At 54.7% G+C, this 23,146-nt stretch overlaps 1 protein-coding gene across 4 annotated transcripts in view; it reads right to left on the reverse strand.

The window, feature by feature from the left end:
- The window catches only part of NTRK3 (neurotrophic receptor tyrosine kinase 3), a 391,217-nt gene extending 384,953 nt beyond the window's left edge, over positions 1-6,264 (reverse strand). For 2 of the 4 annotated variants that reach the window (XM_025436910.3, XM_035714844.2), the window contains exon 1: positions 5,966-6,264. In XM_025436910.3, coding sequence (XP_025292695.1) covers positions 5,966-6,213 — 248 coding nt within the window. In that variant the 5' untranslated portion in view covers positions 6,214-6,264. The remainder of the gene's footprint in view (positions 1-5,965) is intronic. The other 2 variants (XM_049108449.1, XM_025436912.3) reach the window with 2 other exon arrangements.
- Positions 6,265-23,146: the final 16,882 nt, after the last annotated feature.

Genomic DNA, 23,146 nt, shown 5'->3' on the forward strand with positions numbered 1-23,146 from the left:
CTGTGGGCCTTCCCAGGGCTCCACTGGGCACTGAGCTTCTGTTCTGGCCTCACTGGAGTCCTCATCCTTGGAGATGCAACCCATCAAAGAGGAGTTGAGTTTCCCAAAGTGGAGGCAGCTAGGGGATAGATGACAGATGACTTGAGCTGATGCCTCAGGTGGATACCACCAGATCTGAGGGATCAAGTCCAGCCACCACTCAGGCCACACTTAGACCCAACTGCCAGGACTCTCAGCCATCCTCCAATTCCTCACAGATGGACCATGCCCATAATGCCACCCCTTGGGAGAAAAAGAACTTTCTGGATGAAAATGAAGCCATAAAGATATCTAGCTAAAGGACCACAGCCAGAGAATAGTCCATGGAACCACAGAAGCCATGAGAGAAACACCACAGAGGGAGCCACAGGACTCTTCTAGAGCTTTCTTTTTGGGAGATATGCAACTCAACCCTTTTCTTGATAGTCAGTAAAACAGGACAAATAATCCCTGCCTAAACACTTCAAGTAGTTTAGGCAAAAATAAACCCAACCTCTGTAAACTGGAAAGCATGAAAAATGCTTGGGGTATTCAGGAGGTAAAGAATTTGCTAGACAGAAACAAAAAGTAGGACCTGAGGGGTACTAGGAGATAGTCTTTTGAGAACTGGCCTGGCCCTTGGGGTCTAGGGGGCCTTTGGGAATCATGGTCCAGTGCTGAGATTCCCCTACACTATCCAGCCAGATTCCTCCTCTCATTTTCCCGGCTCTCCATGCCTGTCAATCAACCCCTCCACTGGGCACTGAGTGGAACAGACCCAAGGCATTAGGGTCACCTCTTCTACCACAACACATTTCCCTCCCAAACTCAAGCCCTTCCAATCACAACAACAGCGGGCACCGAGCCTTTATGACTATGCCTGCTTGAGCAATAAAAATTTTATCTTGTAACCCCTGAACACTCCTATTTCTTAAGTTATATGCTTGTATATCTTCAATCCATATGCTAAATATTCAATATTCCCTTTTCTAGACAAGAATAACTTGAAATGGAAGTTCTAGCATGTTCCTCTCACATCCGGTGGAGCTCCCTGCTGCAGCAATGAGTGGAAGCTTTGGGAGACATCTCCTCGCTGCCTTGAGCGTAGGCTGGAGAATGGAGAGCCACATAAAGCTGGGTGTCCAGCTCTGACAGGCTGCAGGTCCTAGTGCAATCCTAAGTGTGGCATTTGGTCAGGGCAGTTGACTCCAGACTGCATGGCACTTTCTGGGTGACCCAGAGTTCCAAAGAGGTGGGAAGGAAAGGCATGAAGAAGAAAATGGCCAGTGGCTAATGGCCAGAGAGGGAGTACCTGTGCCCTCCTCCTGGTGACATCACAAGAGTCAGCACCAATCCCAAAGACGGTGCCCTTAGAAGTGGCCTCACATTGCCTCCATGGGGTGCTCCCTGCACCCTGGGATGGCATATGTCCAAGCTGGAAGGGACACTGCCCCATGGCTTCAATTCATTGTTGAGTTACAGGCTCAGAAAGCCTACAGTCCCCTCCTACAGCTCACAGCGGGTTAGCGGCAGCACCAGGGAGGCACTCATGTGTCTCATCCCTTTCTCTATTCCTACTCTCCCTGTGGTCGACTACAGGCTCCTAAGGAAGAACAGAGACAGTGTGGGTGATCCCAGTATAAGCCACTGAATGGGGCCCAGTGGCAGCAGAGATGCCACAGTAAGGGCAAAGGTCATCCCAAGGGAAGGTCACAGTCCAGCCACACGCTCGCCCAAGAGCCAGCTGGGGTTAGGACCTAGTCCACCCCTACAGTCCGAGGAGGAGGAGGCAGGCAGGTACAGGCAGGACAAGGCCAGAGAGCATCCCAAGGGAGCCGGCATCAGGCTCCTCCCTTCATCACTGCAGCACGCTCCACTTCAGCCAGGCAGGAGGGTGGTCAGGCCCCTTGCAGGACCCTGAGCTGCCTTCCCAGACTCCAGGATCAGCCCTCCAGGGACCAGTGCCCAAGCACTCTCAAAGCCAGGGCCAGGTTGGGCTGTTTTTACCCCAAACTGCCATGTGCTCACATGCCCTGGAGCTACAGACATGACGCTCAGAGCTCCAACTTGTGCCTGGGAAGATTGATCTGGGCTTGTGGGGGTTGAGGACTCTGGATCCAGGGAAGGGCCTAGATCTCTAGAGCCCTGGGTCCCCAGCTTTCATCCTGGAAGTGCCCTATCTCCCAGGCCTGCAAACACTCCCCCTTCTGAATCTCACACAAAGGCCTCCTATCTCAGCCTACCTCCCTCAGGCCTAGTCTCAGGGCCTGGCTGAGCTCCATGATGCCCTTGGGGCCTGGCTCACACTCCTGCCTGCATCCCAGCTCCCATGGGTAATTGTCAAGGCTGGCTCTCCCCTTGATCCTTAGAAAGGCTGAGAATCAAGGAACCAATACAGCAGCCAAAGCCCAAATGACCCCTCACCCAGCCAGGCGAGGGCCTGCAGGGAATACAGGGGACAAAAAGGGACCAGATAGCTATGAACACCAGGAATCCTGTGATGGCTCCTGCAGAGACCCAGCGGGAGGCTCAGAGTCCCAGCCAAGAGCTCAATGGTCTTCGAAAGCCTTTGGCTAGCCAGCCCCAGGAACATTGGGCCCCAAGAGCCATCTCCTCCCCCTGGAACTTCTGACAGTCAAAGGACGCACCATTCTGACCCTGGGGCAGGTTTGACCTAGACAGTGGATCCAACTCCCAGCCACCGCCCTCTGCCTTTGTGACGTTAGAGCCTGGTTGGGCGCGGCAGCGTGCGGACCCTTCTAGGTAAGGTTACTGTGTGCCATGAGCTCCAGTGGCAAAGGAACTGGCCTCCTGAACAAAAAGAGGCCAAGAGGGAGAGCCCTTTAGGAGGGGATGAGGGGAAACCCATACTTCTGCCCCGATGCCTTGCAGCTGATTCCCTCCTGATAGTGGTGAGGAAGCCCCAGCCCTCGGCCAGCCTCCGATGGGCACCCAAGGGCCACATCGCACACGACTCTGAGAGGAGGACCACTGGGAATCTCTTGTCCATCAGCCAGGGAGGGACCTCAGGTTCTCTAGCTCCACAAAAGAGGATGCATCTGTGGAGTACCGCCCCCCTCAGTTCCCTTACCTAGGCCTGATAGAAATGCAGCTTCACCCCAGCCTCTTCCCAAGAGTCTGCCCAAGCTGTACCCTTAAGGCATGCGCCAGCAAGAGCTCCAGGCTGATGGAAGGCTGGAGGACCCCCTAACTCCCTATCTCTGATAGCATCAGAAATCTGAAGAATGAATTATTTCGTCCTGCAAAGTCTAAGCTGCAACTTAAGTCCCCTTCCCAAGTCATGCCGAAGGCAGGCCTCCTCCCCTGCCTGGAGAGCCTCTGCCTGCCCTCCAGGCCTCTTGCCAGCCTGCTTCCACAGGCATCCCAGCAGAATGGGGGCCGGGCCTTGGTGTTACACAGACCAGGACCTAAGCCTAGCTCACCCCTGGGGCTACGTGCCCCAAGAAAAGTTACTTTGCCACCCTAAGCTTCCATTGCCTTGACTAGAATAGGAATGGGTGACATCTGCTTCCCAGGATGAGCATGATGCCCCTCCTTCTCCCCACAGTCCTCTGCCTCTGGGCCAAAGGCTGGGCCCTTCCCAGAGTTCAGTCAATACCAGCCATAGATCTAACAGGGCACTGGGGAGAAGATGGGGTGAGGAAGGGTCATCAGACCCATGACTTCTGACCCTCCTCCCCCACCTGCCAATCCATGCAGCTCCTGTGGGAATCCAGTTCCCTGGTTCTTAGGCATTGGGGTGGATTAAAGGAAAGAAGTCCTGCCTGCTTGCCAAAGAGCCTCAGTCCTGAAACGCGGACGGGAGCACACAGTCTCCCAATCCACTCCCTGCCCACTGTCCTCCAATACGTCCCACTGGGGTCCTCCGATGGCAAAGGGGACAAGAGGCCGCACCATCCTCTCCCATCACCCACCTTCCCAGCACCTCCATCTCGGACCCTTTGCCTGGAAAGAGCAGCCCAACTCCCCCAATGAAACCGCTTCCCCAAGCATCATTTTCAGAGGAGCGACACCTCTGCCTGACTACAGGAGCCTACGTGATTGTGGCCACCCCTGCCTCCCACTGGCTTCCGACAGATACACATCCTTGGAGCGGAGAACTAGCTGCATGAGGCTCACCAGCTCCCAGAGAGCCACACCAGCAACCTTCTCTGAAACCTTTAGCCCACCAATCTCCCTGAATATCCCTAGATCCAGCTCCTGAGCCCCTGGACCTACTATTAGGCTCTCTCTCCTCCCCACCCCACCCTCCTGCACACACACAGCCCTGTGGTGCACTTCCAAGCAAGAGTTTCCCTGAGGATCATGCTCAGGACCCTCTTCCCCCCATCCCCACGCTGGGGTGCCGGAATGCTGTAGGCTACAGAGCTGGAGAGGCCGAGTTGGGTCCATCTAGCTCCCCCCCACCAACCTCTGGCTCCCCCCTTGGGCTGTTCATCTGGTCACGTCAGGCCCACCAGCTGAAGATAGTGAGGAGGTGAATGGCAAAGCCCAGATATGGGTCAAGCTGGCCTCCAGGGCCGGGAGTCGGAGACATCTCCTGTCTGTACACTTCCTCAAACTGTTAGCTGTAAGCACTCTCTCCATTAAGCCAACAGGGCTGGCGGGCTTCGAGAGCCTGGCCGCCCCATAGCTGAGGCAAAGGGAGGGCTGCCGCCTGGCAGAGGAGCGCCAAAGGCAGATTCGGCTGGGCTTGCGTCCGCCCAGACGCCTTCCTCCAAGAGACCCCCGCCAGGACTTGAGCACACATCCCTCCGGGCATCCTATCCACTGTGAGGGTCCCCAAGGGGTGTGGACCTTGGGAGGGGGATAAAAAAGGAATCCCTTGAACAACCAGAGTACTGTCCACACCCTTCTCTGGATGTCAGAATGGGGGAGCCGGGGGAGCCGGGGGCACCTGGCCTCCAGGTCAGTAGAATTTTCGAAAAGATAGGCATCTTCCCTGGACTCTGAGCTCCTCTCTCCCCCAGGACCATGGGGCTTCTGTCGCCGATCCCTACCCAACGGGAGGCAGGGAATGCAGGCCACCACGGGGCTCACTCGGACGGGGCAGAACCGAGCAAACGCCGGTCAGAGTTGGATTTTCCCACAAAAAAAAAAAAAAGAACCTCCAAGATCACATAACCCCCCTCCCCAAACCACACCGGCCACCACCCCCCTTGGCTCCCTTCTCCATCCTGCCTCGGAATCACGGGCGCAGTTATCAAAGCTCACAAGGACGGGATCCGTGGGCGCCCAGATGCAGCTGAGGGTGGGAGAGGCGAGGGGGGTGTCTCGGAAATGCCCAAAATGGGGCTGGAGAGGGCGGGCGAGAGAGGAAGGGAAGAGGCAGGCGTCCATGACGGCCTCGACATGTCCAAAGTCTCCCCGCGAGCAGCCAGCTCCCAACTTGTTTACTTGTCAGCGTGTTTGTTTCCAAGAGGAAACAGTTAAAAGACCTGGGCTGGGAGGCGAGCAGCCCCCGGCACCTTCCCTCCCGGGCTCGCGCCGCCGCTGTCGCTGTCGCTGTCACTGCCGCCGCCGGGAATCGAACCTCGTCTACTTTACGCCACTTGCGCGTGGCCAAACTGTTGCTATTCCGCGGGGGGCAAAGAACCCGGCTCGCGCCCCGGGCGAGGAGCCCCGGCGGGTGGGGGTGGGGGCGGGGGCGGGGGCGGGGGTGGGGGTGGGGGCGGGGGGCGGGCGCGGGAGCAGGGCCCTGCGCGCCCCGGGCCGGCCGGGGTCCCCTCCGCGGGCCGGCCCCCGCGCGGCCCCGACTCCCGCCTGCCAGGGCCGGGTCACCTGGGCTGCGCAGCCCGAGAGCATCTCCCGAGCCACGGCGAGCCTGACGCGCGCCCGGCGGGCAGGGGGAACGGGCGGCGGGCGGCGGGCGGCGGGAGCCGCGGAACCAGAGGGGAGGCGGGCTGGGGAGCGGCCGCCGACTTACATGGAAGTGATATTCCTGGAGATGTCCGTGATGTTGATGCTGGCGTTCCCGTTGCTGTTCCCTGAATCCTGCCCTTCCAGGAGGGGGAAGAGGTTCCCATCGTCCGGCCGCCGGCAATTGATCTCAGTCTTGCTGCAGACACAATTTGCAGGGCAAGCCAGCACGGAGCCCACATAGTCCAGCCAGACGCTTCCCAGCAAGAAAATCCGCCAGAAACTACACTTGGCTGGGCAAAGAGAGACATCCATCTCCGATCGTGGCTTCTAAAAAAGAGGAGGAGGAGAGGAGAGGGGGGTGGGGTGGGGGGAGTGGGGAGAGCTGGGGGGGAAGGAAACAAAGACGGCGAGGGAGGGGGGAAGGGGGAGGGGGGGCCTCTGCCTTTGAAACGCCGTGCGATCAGATGCAAAATCCTTCAGCGTCTGAAACCATCGCGGCCGCCGCCGCCGCCGCCGCCGCCGCCGCCGCCGCCGCCGCCGGGTGGGAGCCGCGGGGAGCGCCTAGTGGCGCGGTCTGCCTGGCATGGTGGCCGGCTCGGCGCTCGCCGGCACGCCGCTCCGGGGGCTCGGGACGCGAGCCGCGCTCTCCGACTCCGAGACTTTGCAGGGTTGCAACAGACGGTGGGGAGGCAAAAAAGAAAAAGGGGGGGGGGGGAAGGGAAAAGGAAAATATGGTGCTAAAGTCACCAAGTCCCACCTACTGGGCAGAATTAAAACGGACACACCTGCAAAACACACACGCACACGCACTCACACATGCACACACCCGGAGCCCGGGGGGAGGAGGAGGAGGAGGAGGAGGAGGAGGAGGAGGAGGAGGAGGAGGAGGAGGAGGGGGAGATGCAGTCGGAGCTGCCGCAGCCGCCGCGAATGGCTCGCCGCGCGCCTGCAGAAATGTACAAGTGCTCAGAGCCTTACGAAACGCACGGGTTATCGGAGCGTCTTCCTCGGCTCGCTCCCTCCCTCCCTCCCGCTCCCCTCCCTCCTCCCCTCCCTCCTCGCGGCCTCCTCCCCCCGCCCCGGCTGGGAGCGGCAGGCGAGCGGAATCTCCCCCCGCCCTGCCTCCCCCTCCCCTTCCCCGCACCCCACTCGCTCCCCGCCCGTCCTCCCTCCCCTCCTCCCTCCCCACCCACCCACCCGCCCGCTCGCCGGCTCGCGGCTCTCGCCCGCACCGCCACCCGCAGCCGCGCGCCCGCCCGCTCCACGCCCCGCGGCCCGGCGCCCGCTCGCCGCAGCCCAGGGGAAACCGAGGCGGAAGGGAAAAAGTTGCAGTCGGGCTCGGGAGGGTCCGGGCTGGGGGGGGAGTTGGCGAGCGGGCCGCGCGACGCCGAGAGGCGCTCTCCTCCCCACTTTTTGGCCCTCGCGCTGCCCGGTGTTTTGCTGCAATCCGGACCGCGAGAGCGAGGGAGATGGACGCGGCCGAGGTGACCGGGAGTGCTCCCGGGCCCGGGGGGAGGGGGCCGGGCTCGGGGACGGGGACGGGGACGGGGACGGGGACGGGGACGGGGTCGGGGACGGCCGACCGGGGCTGCGGGAGCGCACCCGCGCCGCAGAGAGGCGCCCGGAGCCAGGGACCCGGGGCCGCGGACGCGCGGTCCTCCGTCTAAATGACTCTCCTTTCCGTGACCGCGAGTCCGGGAGCTGGGCTCGGCTGGGAGGGGACCGCGGGGCACGGCCGGGTGGGCGCCCCCCGCGCCCCGCGCCCCGCCCCCGCGCCCTCTCGGCGGCGGGCTCTGCGCGGTCAGCCTCCGGCAGGCGGGGAGCGGGGCGGGCAGGAAGCAGCGCCGAGAGGGCTGCGCTGGGGAGCCGAGGGGCATCGAGGTGGCCCCGGGCGAGCTGTGCTTGCAGGAAGGACGCGGCCGGGAAATTGAGATGCAAGGGGCATTTTTTGGCAAGCAGGCCAGCACCGTCAGAGGCCGGCTTCTTGGGCTCGGCTCGCGGGTGCGCGGCTCCGGCTGCCCAGTGAGGGGGCGGGCGGGCTGCTTTCTCCGGATTCGGGGGCGCAGAACCTCCCTCCTTCCCTCCCACACAAGCACCCCTTCCTGGTAGGGGCGCAAAGCAGGTGCAGCCTTCGACGCGAGCTCACATCCCGTCGGGAGAAGAGAAGGTCCCCGCTCTTTGCCTTGGTAGGATTTTGGTTGGTTGGTTTTGTTTTGGGTTGTTTTTTTTTTTTTTTTTTAATAAGACGCCCAAATGCCAAATGTGAGCTGTTTGCGGAGAAAACCAGAGCATTCGCTGTCAGAAAGGAAAAGAAAGGGTTAGGGCAGTCCTAGCAGGCAGACACACTACGGCATTCACACGCAGAAGAAAGCTGGGCTCTCCTCCCCGATCTGGGATGAGGGCAGGCGAGGAAGCGAAGACGCTGAATTCAACTGCATCCAGCATCTGAAAGGCCTCTCCCCCGCCCCCCTATGGATTCCGATGCAGGTCATGCAACTTGCAGGCAAGATGGGGGAAGGGGTATGCGGGTGCCACCCGCCCACCCCAGGCGCAACCACAGACAGACCAGGCGCCTGCGAGTGGCACTGTCGCTGTGAGTAAACTTAGAAGGAAGAAAAAAAAAAAAAGGAAAGAAAGGAACATGTCTATAAAAGGCAGTTTTCCCGACTTCCCCTTACGGTCGCCTTCCCCTTGGCCTCGGTGAGACTTTCACCCCCTCGTTGCCATTATGGCCTTGTCGCCAGGCTGGCATTTTGCCCTCCCACCAGCAGGAGGGGACAGAGAGTGGAGACCTCCTTAGTCTGGCAAACCAGTTCCTACTGGCCCCAGGCCAACCCTGATACCCTTGGTCCCCTGGGAAGTTCCCTGCCCTTGGAGTGCCACTCTGAGAGAGGCCCGGGAATACCTACTTGAGAGCCTGGGAACCTGAGGCGGAGTCTATGGGTGGCCTCTCTCAGGAAGTGGCAGGTGGCGGTGGCAGTAGAGACACACACAGAACCTTTCTCAGACCCCTCCAGGGGAGATTCCAAAAAGCAGGGAGTGCCAAATGGATTGGGCCCAGCAGCACTTCTCCAGCCTAGAACTAAAATAGTTGTATCTAAACGATGCCCAGCACACTTTTGCAAGGAGAGAGAGAAATGATTTTTAACATTTCCAGCAGAGAAGGGGAGGTGTCCCTAAGAGCAAATTTTTAAAAACTCTGAAAACCCCTTTAGAGATGATAAAAAAAAAAAAAAAAAATGTACCCAGTGAGGCAAGGGGGCCCTGATGGAACAAGAAGCCTTTCATCCTAACAGTAAAATGGGATTAAGATGGGATGTTATGTTTATGCTAGAGCTCTGGGCCTGAGCAGGAAGTGGCAGTTTAAAAAGAGGGAGGCCCTTTTCACAGCGGATAATAGACTAGGAGTAGAGAGAGCAGAGTTCTAGTTCTGACCCCAGGCAAATCACATAAGCCTCTGGGCCTCAGCTTTCATGTCTATAGAAGGACTAGGTTGGACCTCAGTATCCAAAGTGAGGCCCTCCGACCAGTAGCATCCACATCACCAGGAGGCTTGTTCACATGCGGGATTGGAGGCCTCACCCCAGACCTACTAAACCAGAATATGTTTTAACAAGTTCCCCAGGTGATTCATAAGTACACCGTAGTTGGAGAAGTACAAAGATGACTCCCAAAGTCCCTTCTAGCTTGAACATTCTCCGGCTCTATATGGACCTGGGCTGGAGAGACTTAGAAAAGAAGAGGGATCCATGTTGTGGATCCTCAGAATATTATTCAGCCAGGGGAGGAAAAAGTGGGTGTTTCAGGAGCAACCACCTTGTTAAAAACAGGCTTGCGTAAGTTTCACTATAAACTCAAGAAGGTGCTCACCCCACCCAGAAAAGTACACTCTTGCTTCCATATGTCTTAACCCTAGAGATTCAGTGGAGGAAGACAGAGAAAGTGTCCATTGTACACGCCCTCCTCTTGGTCAGTAGGGGTCCAGGGCATGTGGGGTCTCTTGTTTCCTTGGTAAGAATGTCATGATTGACAAGGAATAATGCCTGACCCGTAAGGATTCCCAGTCTGCGGCCATCACTGAGTCCTGAGAGATCAGGACCCAGCTCAGCATCCTGCCAATGGGGATAATCCCTCCCATATCCTGCTGCCAGCTGCAGTCTTAGAAATGAAGACACTTATGGACGCCTGGGTGGCTCAGCAGTTGAGCATCTACCTTCAGCTCAGAGCATGATCCAAGAGTCCTGGGATCGAGTCCCACATCAGGCTCCCTGCAGGGAGCCTGCTTCTCCTTCTGCCTGTATCTCTCTCTCTCTCTCTCTCTCTCTCTCTCTCTCTGTCTCTCTCATGAATAAATAAAGAAAATCTTTTCAAAAAGAAAAAAAAGAAATGAAGACACTCAGCGATCATCAATCAGAGGCAGGAGTGGGCAAAGTTTTTTGAACAGAAAGTAAAGTTTTAGAAACCCTTTATATCTGAGCAGCTGCCTGCTGGTACCAAGGGTTTGAAGAAGATGGGAACCCAAGATTTGGATGTGGTCTCCCATCAGACAGGCCAGAATGGGGGCTGGCTCCCAGAACCCACTGGTCCAACCTTCCTGACCAAAGAGAAACCAAACATGCCTCACACTCTAGCTATGTGAGCACCTGAGATTTCTTTTTCCTGTTTATAAGGCATCCCCAAAGCCAAAATTCCTTGCCATCTAGGAAAGGAGGAAGGAAGTGGAGACTCAGGGAGCATACAAACAAGCAGCCGACCCAGGAGTCATCCTCCCAGCACCTCTCTCCACTTCAGACCTCCACGGGCCTGCTGTTCATGGGTCTGCCTTTCTAACCCAGCCACATCAGCTTTTTTAATAAGCCCACACTCTTAGGGAGTGGCCATGTTACAGGGGTGCAAGCCAGACCTCAGGCATTTTGGATTCACCGACCATGCCCTACTGCTATGGTGTCAGCCTCAATCCAGGAGCTGTGCTGCCAGATTTTCTAGTCTGAGCAGAAAGGAGTCCTGCTGCCCCAACTCAGAGCTGCGAAAGAGGCCAGCCATGGTACTGAAGATAACCCGGGAAGCACAAGAGGAGACAAAGGGAAAACTGTGCCCCAGAGCCCCTGCTGTTGCAAAGAGCTATTGGAGCTGCCAGACTTGAATTTGTGTGGGAGAGAGGAGCCTGTTTCCTGGGTGGCCTGAACTCAAGGTGGGGGTGGAGGGAAGGCATGGCTGAAGGCTGGGAACATGTATCCAGAAGAACAGGAGCCCATGAGGGAGTTGTGACCACACATGGAGAGGGAAAGCCCTCCTATGAAGAGGGACAATTGAGACCAAGGTGTCAAAGGAAGCAGAAAAATCTAAGGACGGAAGGTCCCAGCTCAGGACCCTGGCTCAAGTCCCAAGATTTTGGGCATGCACCTGCCAGGAGGCTGGAGCTGCCTGCCAGAGGGGACAGAGCCCCTTGTCTCTCATCCTTGTCCATTACAGATTTTCTGAGGGTTACCTAGATTCTCCTGTGCTGCCCTGGTGGGAGTGTCTGAGGGGAGCTTGGGGGTCCTCACCAGTGATGCCTCTGCTTATTCTGCTTACCCTGGATGAGAGATTCATAGATTCTCTGGGCTAGAAAGGAATCTCAATCCCAAAGACCCCTGACCCCACCTGATACACACATCCCCTCAATGACACCCCCAGGTGTCTATCCCTGCTTGAACACCTGCAGGGACAGGAGGCTCATACACCCAAGACTACCCAATCTGTCTGCATATAGCTTTACTCCTCGGATAGCTTTCAGTTTGAAATAAGAAAACCAATCTCCCTGAAGCATCCATCCTCGGCACCATCCGTGCTACCACCTAGAACCCCAGGGAAAAGTCTAGTCTATAAGCCAGTCAGGAGGCTGCCCACCTCTCATCAGCAAAGTAGCCTGAGTCTCCTCCTTATGCTTGCAAAGCACAGTTTTCTGAGCCTTCCCCACTATGGTCATTGGTAAAGCATTCAGGATGGTCAATGGTCCCTGTGAAGTATGGCTCCTTGTTATGCACGCTACAGGTGCTGTGACCTCGGGTACAAGAGGTACAATATGGCTTCGAGTAGTAGACCCATGGAGATGAATTCACTACCCAGTAGCGAATCTAAGCAGGGCACTTAAAGCTCTGTGCCTCAGTTTCCCCATCTGCAAAACAGGAGCTCAGCGGGGTCTAACTCACAAGGTGGTTGTGAGATAAGACAGTGAAGCACCTCAAATGGTACCTGACACGCAGCGAGCACTCTGTGTGTATTAACTCCATCATTCCACTTTTGAGGTACCCAGAAGGCTTTGACTACTTCGGCTGGGAAGCCCCAGAACCAGTTATCCACCAAGAGCCAAACACACTGCCACCCAAAAACTAGGCCCACACACACAGGAAGCAGCACCTCCTAGCAAATGACTTTGTGAGGCTGAGCTGCAGGGCTGTCGGGTGAATCCTCCACCCGTGGATGTTCCCAGCAGCCAGGGAAGATCCCAGGCCTGAAGGCCTGGGGAACAAGAAGCCAGATGCTGAGAAGCAACCCCAAGAGCCCTCCCTGGTTCTCTTGCTAGCTTGTTGCTCCTTTCGGGGTGGGGGCAGCTAGCTTCCGTCTGCCCAGGGGGTAACCCCTGCTAAGTCACCACTGACTGTGGACAGCTGGGCCAGGCTGGAACTCGGTGCTACACTTTTCCTGGTCCTGCCTAGCAGTGGGTTCCCAGCCAGGTCCACTGCAAGTTCTGCAGAGAACAGGGTCAAGGGCAGGCAGCTGGATTCAAGGAATAAAATCTAGGTGTTAGGAATCACCAGGCTTCTAGGGAGCCAAAGGGGCGAGCCCCCAGAAGGCACCAGAAGAGTCTGAGCGTGTGTGGCCTGGAAGCACTGCACACTCACACCCATCCTCCATCATAATACATCCCTCTTGCCCCTTCCAAGACCTTCCCAAAGTAACTTACATGCACCCCACTCTGTACCATACCCAGCTATTGACTTACTGACTGACCAGAGGGCAGCCAGACCAATGGCCTTCATTTGGCAGAGGAAGGAACTGAAATTGACAAGGTGGGGGGCTGGAGGGCTGAGATGGGGGGGCAGAGACATCAGGGTGACTTTGTGATTCCCAAAGGGATTTCTTCCTGTTACCAGCTTTTAAAATGTGTTTAATGAGGACAAAGACCTTGTCTTATGCACTGATTTGTAAGCCTCTTTAACAGTACTGAGAATATACATATATATACACACATATACAAATACATATATATATATATGTATTTGTTAAGCAAACCCTTGTACTTTCAAACCATTCAGCGCACTGTAAATGAGGGTTCAGGGTCATTCTATAAAGCACCAAGAGGGCCAGGACCTATCCTTGCTGTTCCCTCTGTTCTCCCCAGAGCCTACCTCAATGTCAACACAAGAGTGAATATCACATATTTTGGAGGTGGTTTAACATACCTTCTTGCTGCCTGAAACCCCATGTGTGTCCCTAAGAGAAGTTTGGGGCAGAAATGGGGTGCCTTGCGCTGATCACTCCAGAGTTACACTTGCGGCTATAAACTTGCCACTGGCAGGGCGATTATCAAGGGGCTTCGAGAACAGATAGATTAGTAGCTCTTAATTTCGGCCTCAAAGTCAGAAGTTTGGGAACAGTAGTTTCAAAGGCAATGCCAGACCACCTGGGCTCTCACAAGCTCTCCACACCAAACTGGGGGCTGAGCCCAGATCCAGCAGCCCCATTACTGCGGCCGCTGTCCCGTAGTAAGCCAAACCCTGCTCCCTACCTCCTTGGGCCCGACCACATCCTATAGTCCTTCTCACCAACCCAGCCACCTCACCTGTTCAGCTCCCAGGCTCCTACTATTCCTTGACCACCTTCCATAGTGCTCTTTTCTCCACCTACTTCTCAGCAAAGGTGCATCACAACTTTATCTGCCCTCAGAAGCTGGCTTTCAGATTCAGCTCTGAACTAATTTGTCCCTTTAGTATAAAAAAAACTATTGGTGCCACCTGGGTGGCTCAGTGGTTGAGTGTCTGTCTTTGGCTCAGGTCATGACCCCGGGGTCCTAGGATCGAGTCCCACATCAGGCTCCCCACAAGGAGCCTGCTTCTCCCTCTGCCTATGTCTCTGCCTCTTTCTGTGTGTCTCTCATGAATAAATAAATAGAATCTTAAAAAAAAAATCTATTGGACTGTGTCACTTTGGGCATGCTGCTTGACTTCTCTGATCCTCTACTTCCTCCTTTGTCACATGGGGGACCAGGAATCTCAAGGGTCCAAGAAGATGTTGTGCATAAAAATGCCTTTTGGACGTTGAACACTATACAGATAACAGCCACTGGTTCCTGCTAACCAGGCAGTGGACACCAGGACCTTTGCACATTCCATCAGCAGTTTATATCTTACCTGCCTGCGATTATTGATCACCAGATGATCTGGGCGTTAAAGAAATGCCAAGGCAACAGTTTCTGTCCACACCTGTCATTACATTTTCTTTCTTCAGAGGAGCAGCTGAAGCATGAGTGTTAGCTCCAGGCAAATCTGGTTCAGACCTTAGCTCTAGCATCTACTAGCTGGACACCTGGGCATATCCTGTCACCTTGAGGAGCTTCATTCTCCTCACCTGAAAAAAAATGTGCTCTTGGATATTGCTCATGGCTATTTTCCTTGCAATGTGGTTTGGGAACTGCAATTATAAAATGTGCACAATGCACCTGGCCCAGGGTTTGTCGTACAGTAGCTGTATCATGTCCCTTCCTTTTCTCTATATTCTCTTTTGGAGGCCCCACCCTTTACCAGATGGCTCAGCCCCCATATTAGGGTTCTCACAAATTCTGCCCTCCCTGCTTGCTGGAGACCATCCTGGTTTCTGTTTCTTAAAGCAGCACAGATCTCCAGGAGCTCAGAGGCTAGAGAGGTGATGCCCCAAAGTCCTCAGGCTCAGAGAGGAAGAGATTGTCTACATACCTGGGACTCAAAACAAGAAATGACCAAATCGGCTCCAGTTCCCTCTGGCTCTAATGATTACGGGAACCACGCATGCACATTTAAGTAGGTATCAAGAGCAAGTGGAAAACTGCAGAAAAAAAAAAAAAAAAGTCTTATTTGCTGAGACACCAGTGTGGGAATTGGGGAAGCATTATGCTGGGGGGAGGGGACATGAGGAGCCATGCTCGCCTTTGGAATGAAGAGACAGCTCCTTCCCACAAGCTTTCTGCGTCCTCCACCCCCTCCCCAGCCCACAGCACCAGCTGCATTGCCTGGGAACGGAGGGAACAAAAGCCCAGCCCAGGGAGTTCTGGGGTGTGGGGGACAGGGAATGAAGGTGGGGGGGATGTATAAACTAGCCCTGTTGAGCCCTGGCCAGAGCCCAAGCCACAGCCCAAGCCAGAGCCCCAGAGCTCTGGAGTGAGGGCGTGGTGTGGGGAGGGGGTCCCAGAGACTAGCCTGGAGATAGACTATGGGTTCCTCCAACTGGTAGAAGCCAAATGACCCTCAAAAGATGAGGGCACTTGGATGCCTTCTCCCTCATGTCAAATTCTAGAACTATCCTCAGGACTCCAAGAAAGAGAGTCCCAGGAGCCCAAGCCTGTGGATGGATGGCTGTGACCCATTCCTGATGTGCCCTGGGGGCTGTGCTTCTCTTGACAGGCTCTGTGCTCCTCCCGGCCCAGGGCTGAGCAGTACTTCCACAGGATCTGTCCCCTTTCTTGCAGAGTTAATGGTTGTGTCCAGGGCTCGGGGTCCCCACTGTGCTTACAGGTAGCAGGGGCCTTCCAGAGGCTGCACCCACATACTGCAAAGGCCACAGCAGGTCATCTCCTATGATCCTGAAATTCCAGGGATGAAGAAGAGTAGAGTGAGGATGACAAAAATGGGGATGATAAATGTATTCCCAACCTACTGACTTCCATGTGTATCCTTTTTCTATACTGTTTCTATGTATGATTTCACTGAATCCTCACAAATACTCTGTTTTTACAGAGGAAGAAACAGAACCAGAGAGGTCATATCACTTGTCCAAGGTCACTCAGCTGGTATGCGATACAAGGCAGGTGTTCAACCCCAACCACTACACCCACTGCACAGAACCACTTCTTGGGTGAAAGTGCCCTGCAGGGAGGCAGGAAGGAGATCCAAAGCTGCCACCTCTGCAGGGAGGGGGACAACCCTGCCCTACTGTACCCCCACAGCCCTCTGCCAGGGTTTCCTCCTTTTAATAGGGAATAGGAGAGTGGGAAGACCCCAGTTGTGATCACTGGGCTTAGCCCCGGCTCTGTTGGGGGGCATGATTAGTCTACAACCTGCCCTGTGCTTGGGTTTCACCTAACAGCCAGCCGTCCCCTGCCCAAGACAAGATCACTGGCCCAGCCTTGTCCTGGTGAAGGGTAAGAGTTCTAGAGGTAGGCCCTTGGCACCACGGCCGCATTGAATGTCCTACCCGAGTGTCTGTAATAAACAAATCAATAATTAAGAGAGGATGCACATTAGCCTTTGAACAGGTTCCAGAGAGTTTATTTTTGATCTTACGCGAGGTGAACAAGTGTGTGCTCAAAGCCTGGGGGAGGCTGTGGCAGTGACATAGAGCTGGGGCTTGGAGGGTGGGCAGGATTGGATGTGCCACCTGTGGTAGGAGCCTCCTGCGGGGGCCAGGCTGTGCAGGTGAGCATCTCAGAGCTGGGTGGCAGGTGGGCGGGCACTGGGAATGCGCAGAGAGCAGGGGGCTGACGGGGTGTTGGGGGTTGTGCATGGTCAAGGCTACTGCTGGTGCCCAGGGAGGGGCAGCTGTGGCTGCTTAATAAGGAGGGAGGGTTGGGGGCAATCTTCCTTCCCCTGTGCCAGTTGAGTTAGAAGCCCTGCGGGTCGTCTGTTACCTCTGATACGAAATTACAGATTACGGAATAGAACATTTTAAATATCAACCCCACTTCCTGACTCCCACGTCCCTCTCCCTTCGCCCCCTGCTGGCCAAGGGAGCCCGTTCACTCGCTCTTCAATTTCAGAGTCCACTAGAACTATCCAGTCCTGGGACTTTATAGGAAGAAGAAAGAAGATGTTCACTTGTCTTTCCCAAAGGTCAGTGTATCATGAACCCTAGCTCCCCGCCCCCCCACACTCCCAAAATAATAACAATACTAATATAACACATTTTACAATTAGAGAATGCTAACACTTGAATAAACCCTGGAGATCAACCAGTCCAGAGTTCCTCAGACTTCTCCAACCAGAACCACCAACCACTCCACCGAGGAGTAGGAACCGCCCCCCCAGGATGGGGAGGGGAACAGGGGAAGGGGGGCAAAGAGCAGGAACGGCATAAAGCTCCTTGATGTCTCGCAGTTTATTTTTATTTATTTTTATTTATTTTTATTTTTTTTATTTTTTATTTTTTCTCACAGTTCATTTTTAAAATGTATGCGAGCATGTCATTCTACGGCATGATATGTCCATGTATGTCCTGGTGTGAACTAATGTCTTCTAATGTCTCCATGGGGGGAGCCTGAGTGGGTGAGTGGTTGACCATCTGTCTTCGGCTCAGGGTGTGATGCTGCGGTCCTGGGATCGAGTCCTACATCAGGCTCCCCGCAGTGAGCCTGCTGCTCCCTCTACCTGTGTCTCTCCACCTCTCTCTGTGTCTCTCATGGAATAAATAAGTAAAATCTTCTTTAAAATTTAAAATAAGGGGATCCCTGGGTGGCGCAGCGGTTTAGCACCTGCCTTTGGCCCAGGGCGCGATCCTGGAGTCCCGGGATCGAATCCCACGTCGGGCTTCCAGTGCATGGAGCCTGCTTCTCCCTCTGCCTATGTCTCTGCCTCTCTCTCTCTCTCTGTGACTATCATAAATAAATAAAAAAATTTAAAAAAAAATAAAATAAAATAAAATAAAATTTAAAATAAAATAAGATAAAATGTCTCCATGGAGTAAAGGGGTTGCTCCTGGAAATGCATGCTCTATTTATTGTTGCTGTGCCCTCAAAGCCCCCTGGTATTTTGATGTAAAACCCTCCATGGAAACCTACCACTTTAAGAAGCACACATACAGTCCAAACCCCTTCTCTCCCATCCCTGCCATTTTATAGGTAAAAGAATTAGGCCCAAGATGGCCATTCTGTCCCCAAGGCCACACAACTAGTTCGGAGCAGAGCCAGAGGCTTCTATTCCAAGGCATCTATTCTTCTACACAACAAACAAACAACCCATCCAGATTCTGGCTAAAGCTCCCAGAACCTCATACCCCAAACACAGCTGGCCCCTCCGGAACCCATGCCTTTCTCTCCAAACGTAAAGCTACGTTTTTAACACAGCATTTTATGACAGATTTTTATGACATCACCTCTCTAAACATCTTTCTCCAAAGGAACACAAAATTCCCTGACACAAACTCACTCAGGCCTTACAATAATCTCCCAGAATACAGCAATTTTTTTGATGTTTATTGGATTCTTATTCATCCTGCCTCTTTTTCCAAAATGGATTTGCAAATAAATACGATGACCTCTCCATTATACAGATGCGAATAATGTGACTTTCTCAAAGTCATGTGATAGATTTGAGGTAGTGACGTGGATGGGATTTCAAGCTGCTATTAGGCACTCTAGAGTGGTGTTTTATCCACCTGGCCTTACTGGGGGATGATAGCCACTGGGCTGTGCTAGACTGAGCTGGGGCTGGGCTGGGGTTGGATGGACAGAAGCTCTGAGTGCCTCTTGCTGAGGTCAGGAGCTGCCACCTTGAAAAGCTTCTAAAAATACCAAGCACGTTTCTTGCAGGGGGGCTGATTCAGCTGACCTTTCCTAAGGATGACCAATTTGCTGACTCCGTGCCGGGGGCCAGTGGGCAGAAAGGCCTCCTGCTTCTCTCCAGCTGACTCCTGGGCTGAAGCGGAGCAGGATGGGAATATCTCCTCACTTCCAGCATCCCTCACCTCAAATGGACCCAGAGAGAATGAAAAAGAAGAACCCAGAGCATCCCAGAGACTCTCCCAAGGGCAAGCAGTGGGCTGGGCAAGATTGTGGAAAAGCCAGACTTGGTCTCTGGTCTCACGCAGCTCATGGTCTGCCAGCCCGGCTAAAGAAAGCAGCAGACTGTCACCCCGACATGTAGCACCCAGCAGGACCTCTCCAGGGAGAGGCTCGTTTTGATGCAGGAGAACCGTCTCTCACTTGTTTTGATTCATGTTTGGTTGGTGCCACTTACACACTTGAGATCCTTCGCCAGCTGCTCAGGGACTGAGACCCCATAACCAAGTCTGGGACCACCCAGGTCTCATTCTCCTCATCTGTAAAATGGGCAGGGTGAAAGTGGGAATTTCAGAAACGCCTGCCAGCGGGCGCCTGGCTGGAATGGAGGGCTCGCTGCCTGAATCCTGAGGTTATGGGGCCACTCCCAAGTGACGTTATCTTTGCTGGCTCTATTAGAGCTAGCCTTGCTTCTGGCCCCCTCCCAACCCCAAGAAGGAGAAGACGGCAAAGAACACGGGGCAGCTGCCCTTGTTGGGGTTTTTCAGCCTGAGGCTCCTGGTAGGAGATCCTCCCTCTTTTATTTCTGGCGGACACAGGTACTGGCAAGCCTAGGTCTCCTCCCAGCACCCCGGCATTCTGGGGAGAAGACTCTAGTACCCACCTGTCTGATAGCAAATGGTTTCTGACCCAGGACTGATGTGGGCCAAGGGGACAGACATGTTTGGGAACCAGAGCACACGCTGGCTCTTCCTCATGCCGTTCTGGCCTAAACTGGCCCCCTTGGGCCCAGCCTGTCACCCTCCCTGGCTTCAGGGAGCTGGTCCTCCGCAGACAGACCTGGAGCCTTGCTAGGACAGGACACTGTCCACCCAGCGATGGAAATGAACGCTGACAGCTCCTGATTTATGCTCTTGTTATCCTGTAAGGGAGACAGGGGAGGCCATTTAAAAGGCCAGCAGCATTCCCAGAAGCCCTGCAAGGAGCCCCGTGCCACCTGGAGCTGCCCACTGGCTCCCAGGCCAAAGCAGCCTGCTCCTGGGAGAACTGAGAGCCATCCTGGGCAGGGAGGGGAAAGAAGGAGGGCAGAAAGGAAGAGCAGTTCTAGGCGCCCTCCCGACCTCCAGGGGAGGCCTTTCCATCCATCTTTGTAGGTGAGAAGCCAGACACCCCGAGGCCTGGAATGACATGGTGAGATCTGAGTCTGGCTGACCTCAGAGACCACCTCTAGGCAGCCGGAGATCAGTGGTGCCGTGGAGGAAGGGATGGGAGGATAGGACTCTGCGGTCAGGACCAGGGGAAGGTGGAAGGAGAGCATGGCGGTGGGAGAAGCCCTGGGGGTGTGGGGGAGAAGAGCCAGCAGAGATGCCCACGGACCTGGCGATGGGGCTCAGGAGACCTGTCTGCTCCTCATGGAAGTTGCTGGGTTGAACCTTCTGCTCCGTGGCTCTGGAGAAATGGATTCTGTGTGGGATACAGAGGTGGCCGCCCCCTCACCCTCTACTGCTTGGTCTGGGAATGCAGGAGGGCCAAAGGCCAGGGCCTCTGTCCTCCAGGCATGGGGAGGAAGGACAAGTGCTCCACTGCGGGAATGGCTGGTCCAACTCCTTGTTTTAAAAGATAAAAAGGAAAAGACAGCAAGGGGTGGAAGGCATGGGTGGAGGGGTGAGGGGGAGGGCTGGGGAGAGTGACATTTTGTTAAAAGATGGCTGGATTTCTGGCTCTCTCTCATGATCTCCTGCTCTAAAATCTTCCGTAGATCCCCACTGCCTGCAGTATCCAGCACTTCCCAGGATCTAAGCTCCTGTCCAGCCTCTGGAGCCACCAGACTGCCCTGGTTCCCCACACCTGGTCTCCAGGTCACTCACACCTCACCTGGCCCTGCCCTTACCCATCTTGGCACTTTCCCTCCTTGATCACCATGGCCTCTGCCTGTCAAACTTCTGCTTGGCTTTTGAAGCCCTGGACATCCTACCACCTTAACAAGCCTCCTCAAGTTCTCCAACTAACCTCTCTGCCCTTCTATGTCCACATTGCATGTGCAGCCCAGTGTCTATCACAGCATTGATCGGAACCTTCCAGGGCTCAGAGTAGGCCGTGCATGTTTCTGCCTCCCTTCCAGAACCTGAGGTCCTTGAAGCCAGCGCTGTGGCATTTGCACAGAGCCCAGCACCTGTACTGATCTAATGCACACAGAATTTAACTAGAAAATTAAGCCAGAAAATAATGCTTCCTTCTTTCTCCCCCCAACCCCCTCCCACCATCACTGTCCCGGCAGGATCTTTCTGGGGGTCCCAGGGCCAAAACTTGCAAACTAAATAGTGGGGTCTTTGGACAGAGATTTTTTTTAAGTTTTTTAAAAAAAGATTTTATTTTATTCATTCATAAGAGACACACACAGAGAGAGAGGCAGAAACACAAGCAGAGGGAGAAGAAGACTCCCTACAGGGAGCCCAATGCAGGACTCGATTCCAAGCCCCCAGGGTCCTGACCTGAGCTAAAGGCTCAACCACTGAGCCACCCAGATGCCCCTGGACAGAGTTTTAAGCTCAAAGCAGTGGGTCCAAGTCCACCATCTAACTCTGCGAAGCTGGAGTGTGTGCTTCTGTGGAAGGGGCCTCAGTGATGTGAGATCCCATGATCATTGGGAAACTGGTCTCAAATTCCCACAAGGCCTTCGGGACAACTTGAAAGGAAGTCAAAATATCTGAGAACTGAACCAGCAACCACAATGATTTCCTTGCTCCGAGGAAAGTCGTGCACTAAGCCCAACGTCAACATTGCCCATCCTGGAAGAATGGGGTTTTGCAAAAACAAAACCCAGACAGCTAGGCCCCATGGCCCCATGTTTCCTCATGGCCCTGCAAGTCCAGCCTGAGTCTGTCACCCTTCCTGCTCTCACCCCTCTCTCCAGCCACAGATGGCCCGAGGTACCAGTTCCTGATATGGGAAGCACAGAGGGAGAAAGCTGAGTTCATTTCAAGATTCATTAGACGTTCCAAAGAAAAATAAATGGTTGCCAAATAAGAGAGAGGAGGGCAACCCCAGACCACATGGGACACTGCTCTCAGCTCCTGAGCGCTGAAGAGATTTCAAGCAGCACTGAACATAGGGACAGAGCATCATTCCCCAGCTGTCTGTCAGCAAATCACTGCTTGAGGGCTGACAGCAGGGCTGGCCATGTGGCAGGGGAGCAGAGGGGTGGGTGCAGACTCTAGCTCTAAGGTAACTGACTCCTCCTGCTTTGCCCAGGACTCTTCAGGTTTTGACACTGAAGTCTTTTGGCCCAGGAACCCCGTCATCCAGAGCAAACCCGGAATGGCAGTCACCCTAACTCCAGCCAAGCCGATGTGGTTAAGCCAAGACCCAGTAGGTTCTGGTTGTAGGTACCTCATGCTATATATAAAGTATGGGATGTAGAGAGCTAGCTTCTAGAAACGACCCACATGAGGAGTACCTGCCACTGCCCAGCAAGTACTCATGCTAAGGCTCAGAGCCCTCTTCTGACTTGCCCAAGGTCACAGAGCTAGGACTTGAACCCCAGCTCCTTCCTGCGAAAGGAGCAGAAGGGGAGCAGCAGAAGCCTTCCTATCTGAGCTGTCCTCCCTCTGAGACCCCTGAACATGTGAACTCTGCTGCTGGCCCTTACCCTCCCCCAGAGACCCAAGGGAAACCAGCGCAATTAGCTGTTCCAGGCTCAGCCAGTAGCTGGGCACAGCCACGGGCCAGCAGGAGAAACAGAGCTGTGAGGCCACTAACCCTTCCAGCTGCTGCAGGTTATGGCTCAGTGCCCCCCCCCCCACCCCGAGGAAGCCCCGGGGTGCAGAGGGATTGAGAGACACTTGTTCTCAGGCTCTGGGGCCCAGAAGGAAATGTGAGGGCTTCAAACTCAACCCCATTGTGAGCTCGCCAACCTCCAGGGAACTCATCCGTCCTGAGGGGCCACTTGTCCTATCTGCTCAGCAAGTCACCTCTGCCCAGGCAGACATGCTCACCCTCCTCCTCCTCAGGCCTGCCCTCCCCGCAGTAAAGCGCCGCATCCGCATCCGGCTCCTTCAGTGGCTTCTCTCGTGAGCCCTGCCGAGTCTCCTCGTCCTTGGTGTCTGTTTCAGCATATCCTGTCTTTTATTTTTTTTATATTTTTATTTTTTTTTATATCCTGTCTTTTAAAAAAACAATTCTGGCTCCTCTTCACGGCGGGGATGGCAACCAGGTCAGAAAGTGACAAAGGGAGAAGGAATCAGGGGTGGCGGTGAGGGTTTCAATGCTGGCTGATATTAAACAAATCCCATCTCAAGT

The sequence above is a fragment of the Canis lupus genome, chromosome 3 (assembly GCF_003254725.2).
Source record: "Canis lupus dingo isolate Sandy chromosome 3, ASM325472v2, whole genome shotgun sequence".
Taxonomy (NCBI): Eukaryota; Metazoa; Chordata; class Mammalia; order Carnivora; family Canidae; genus Canis; species Canis lupus.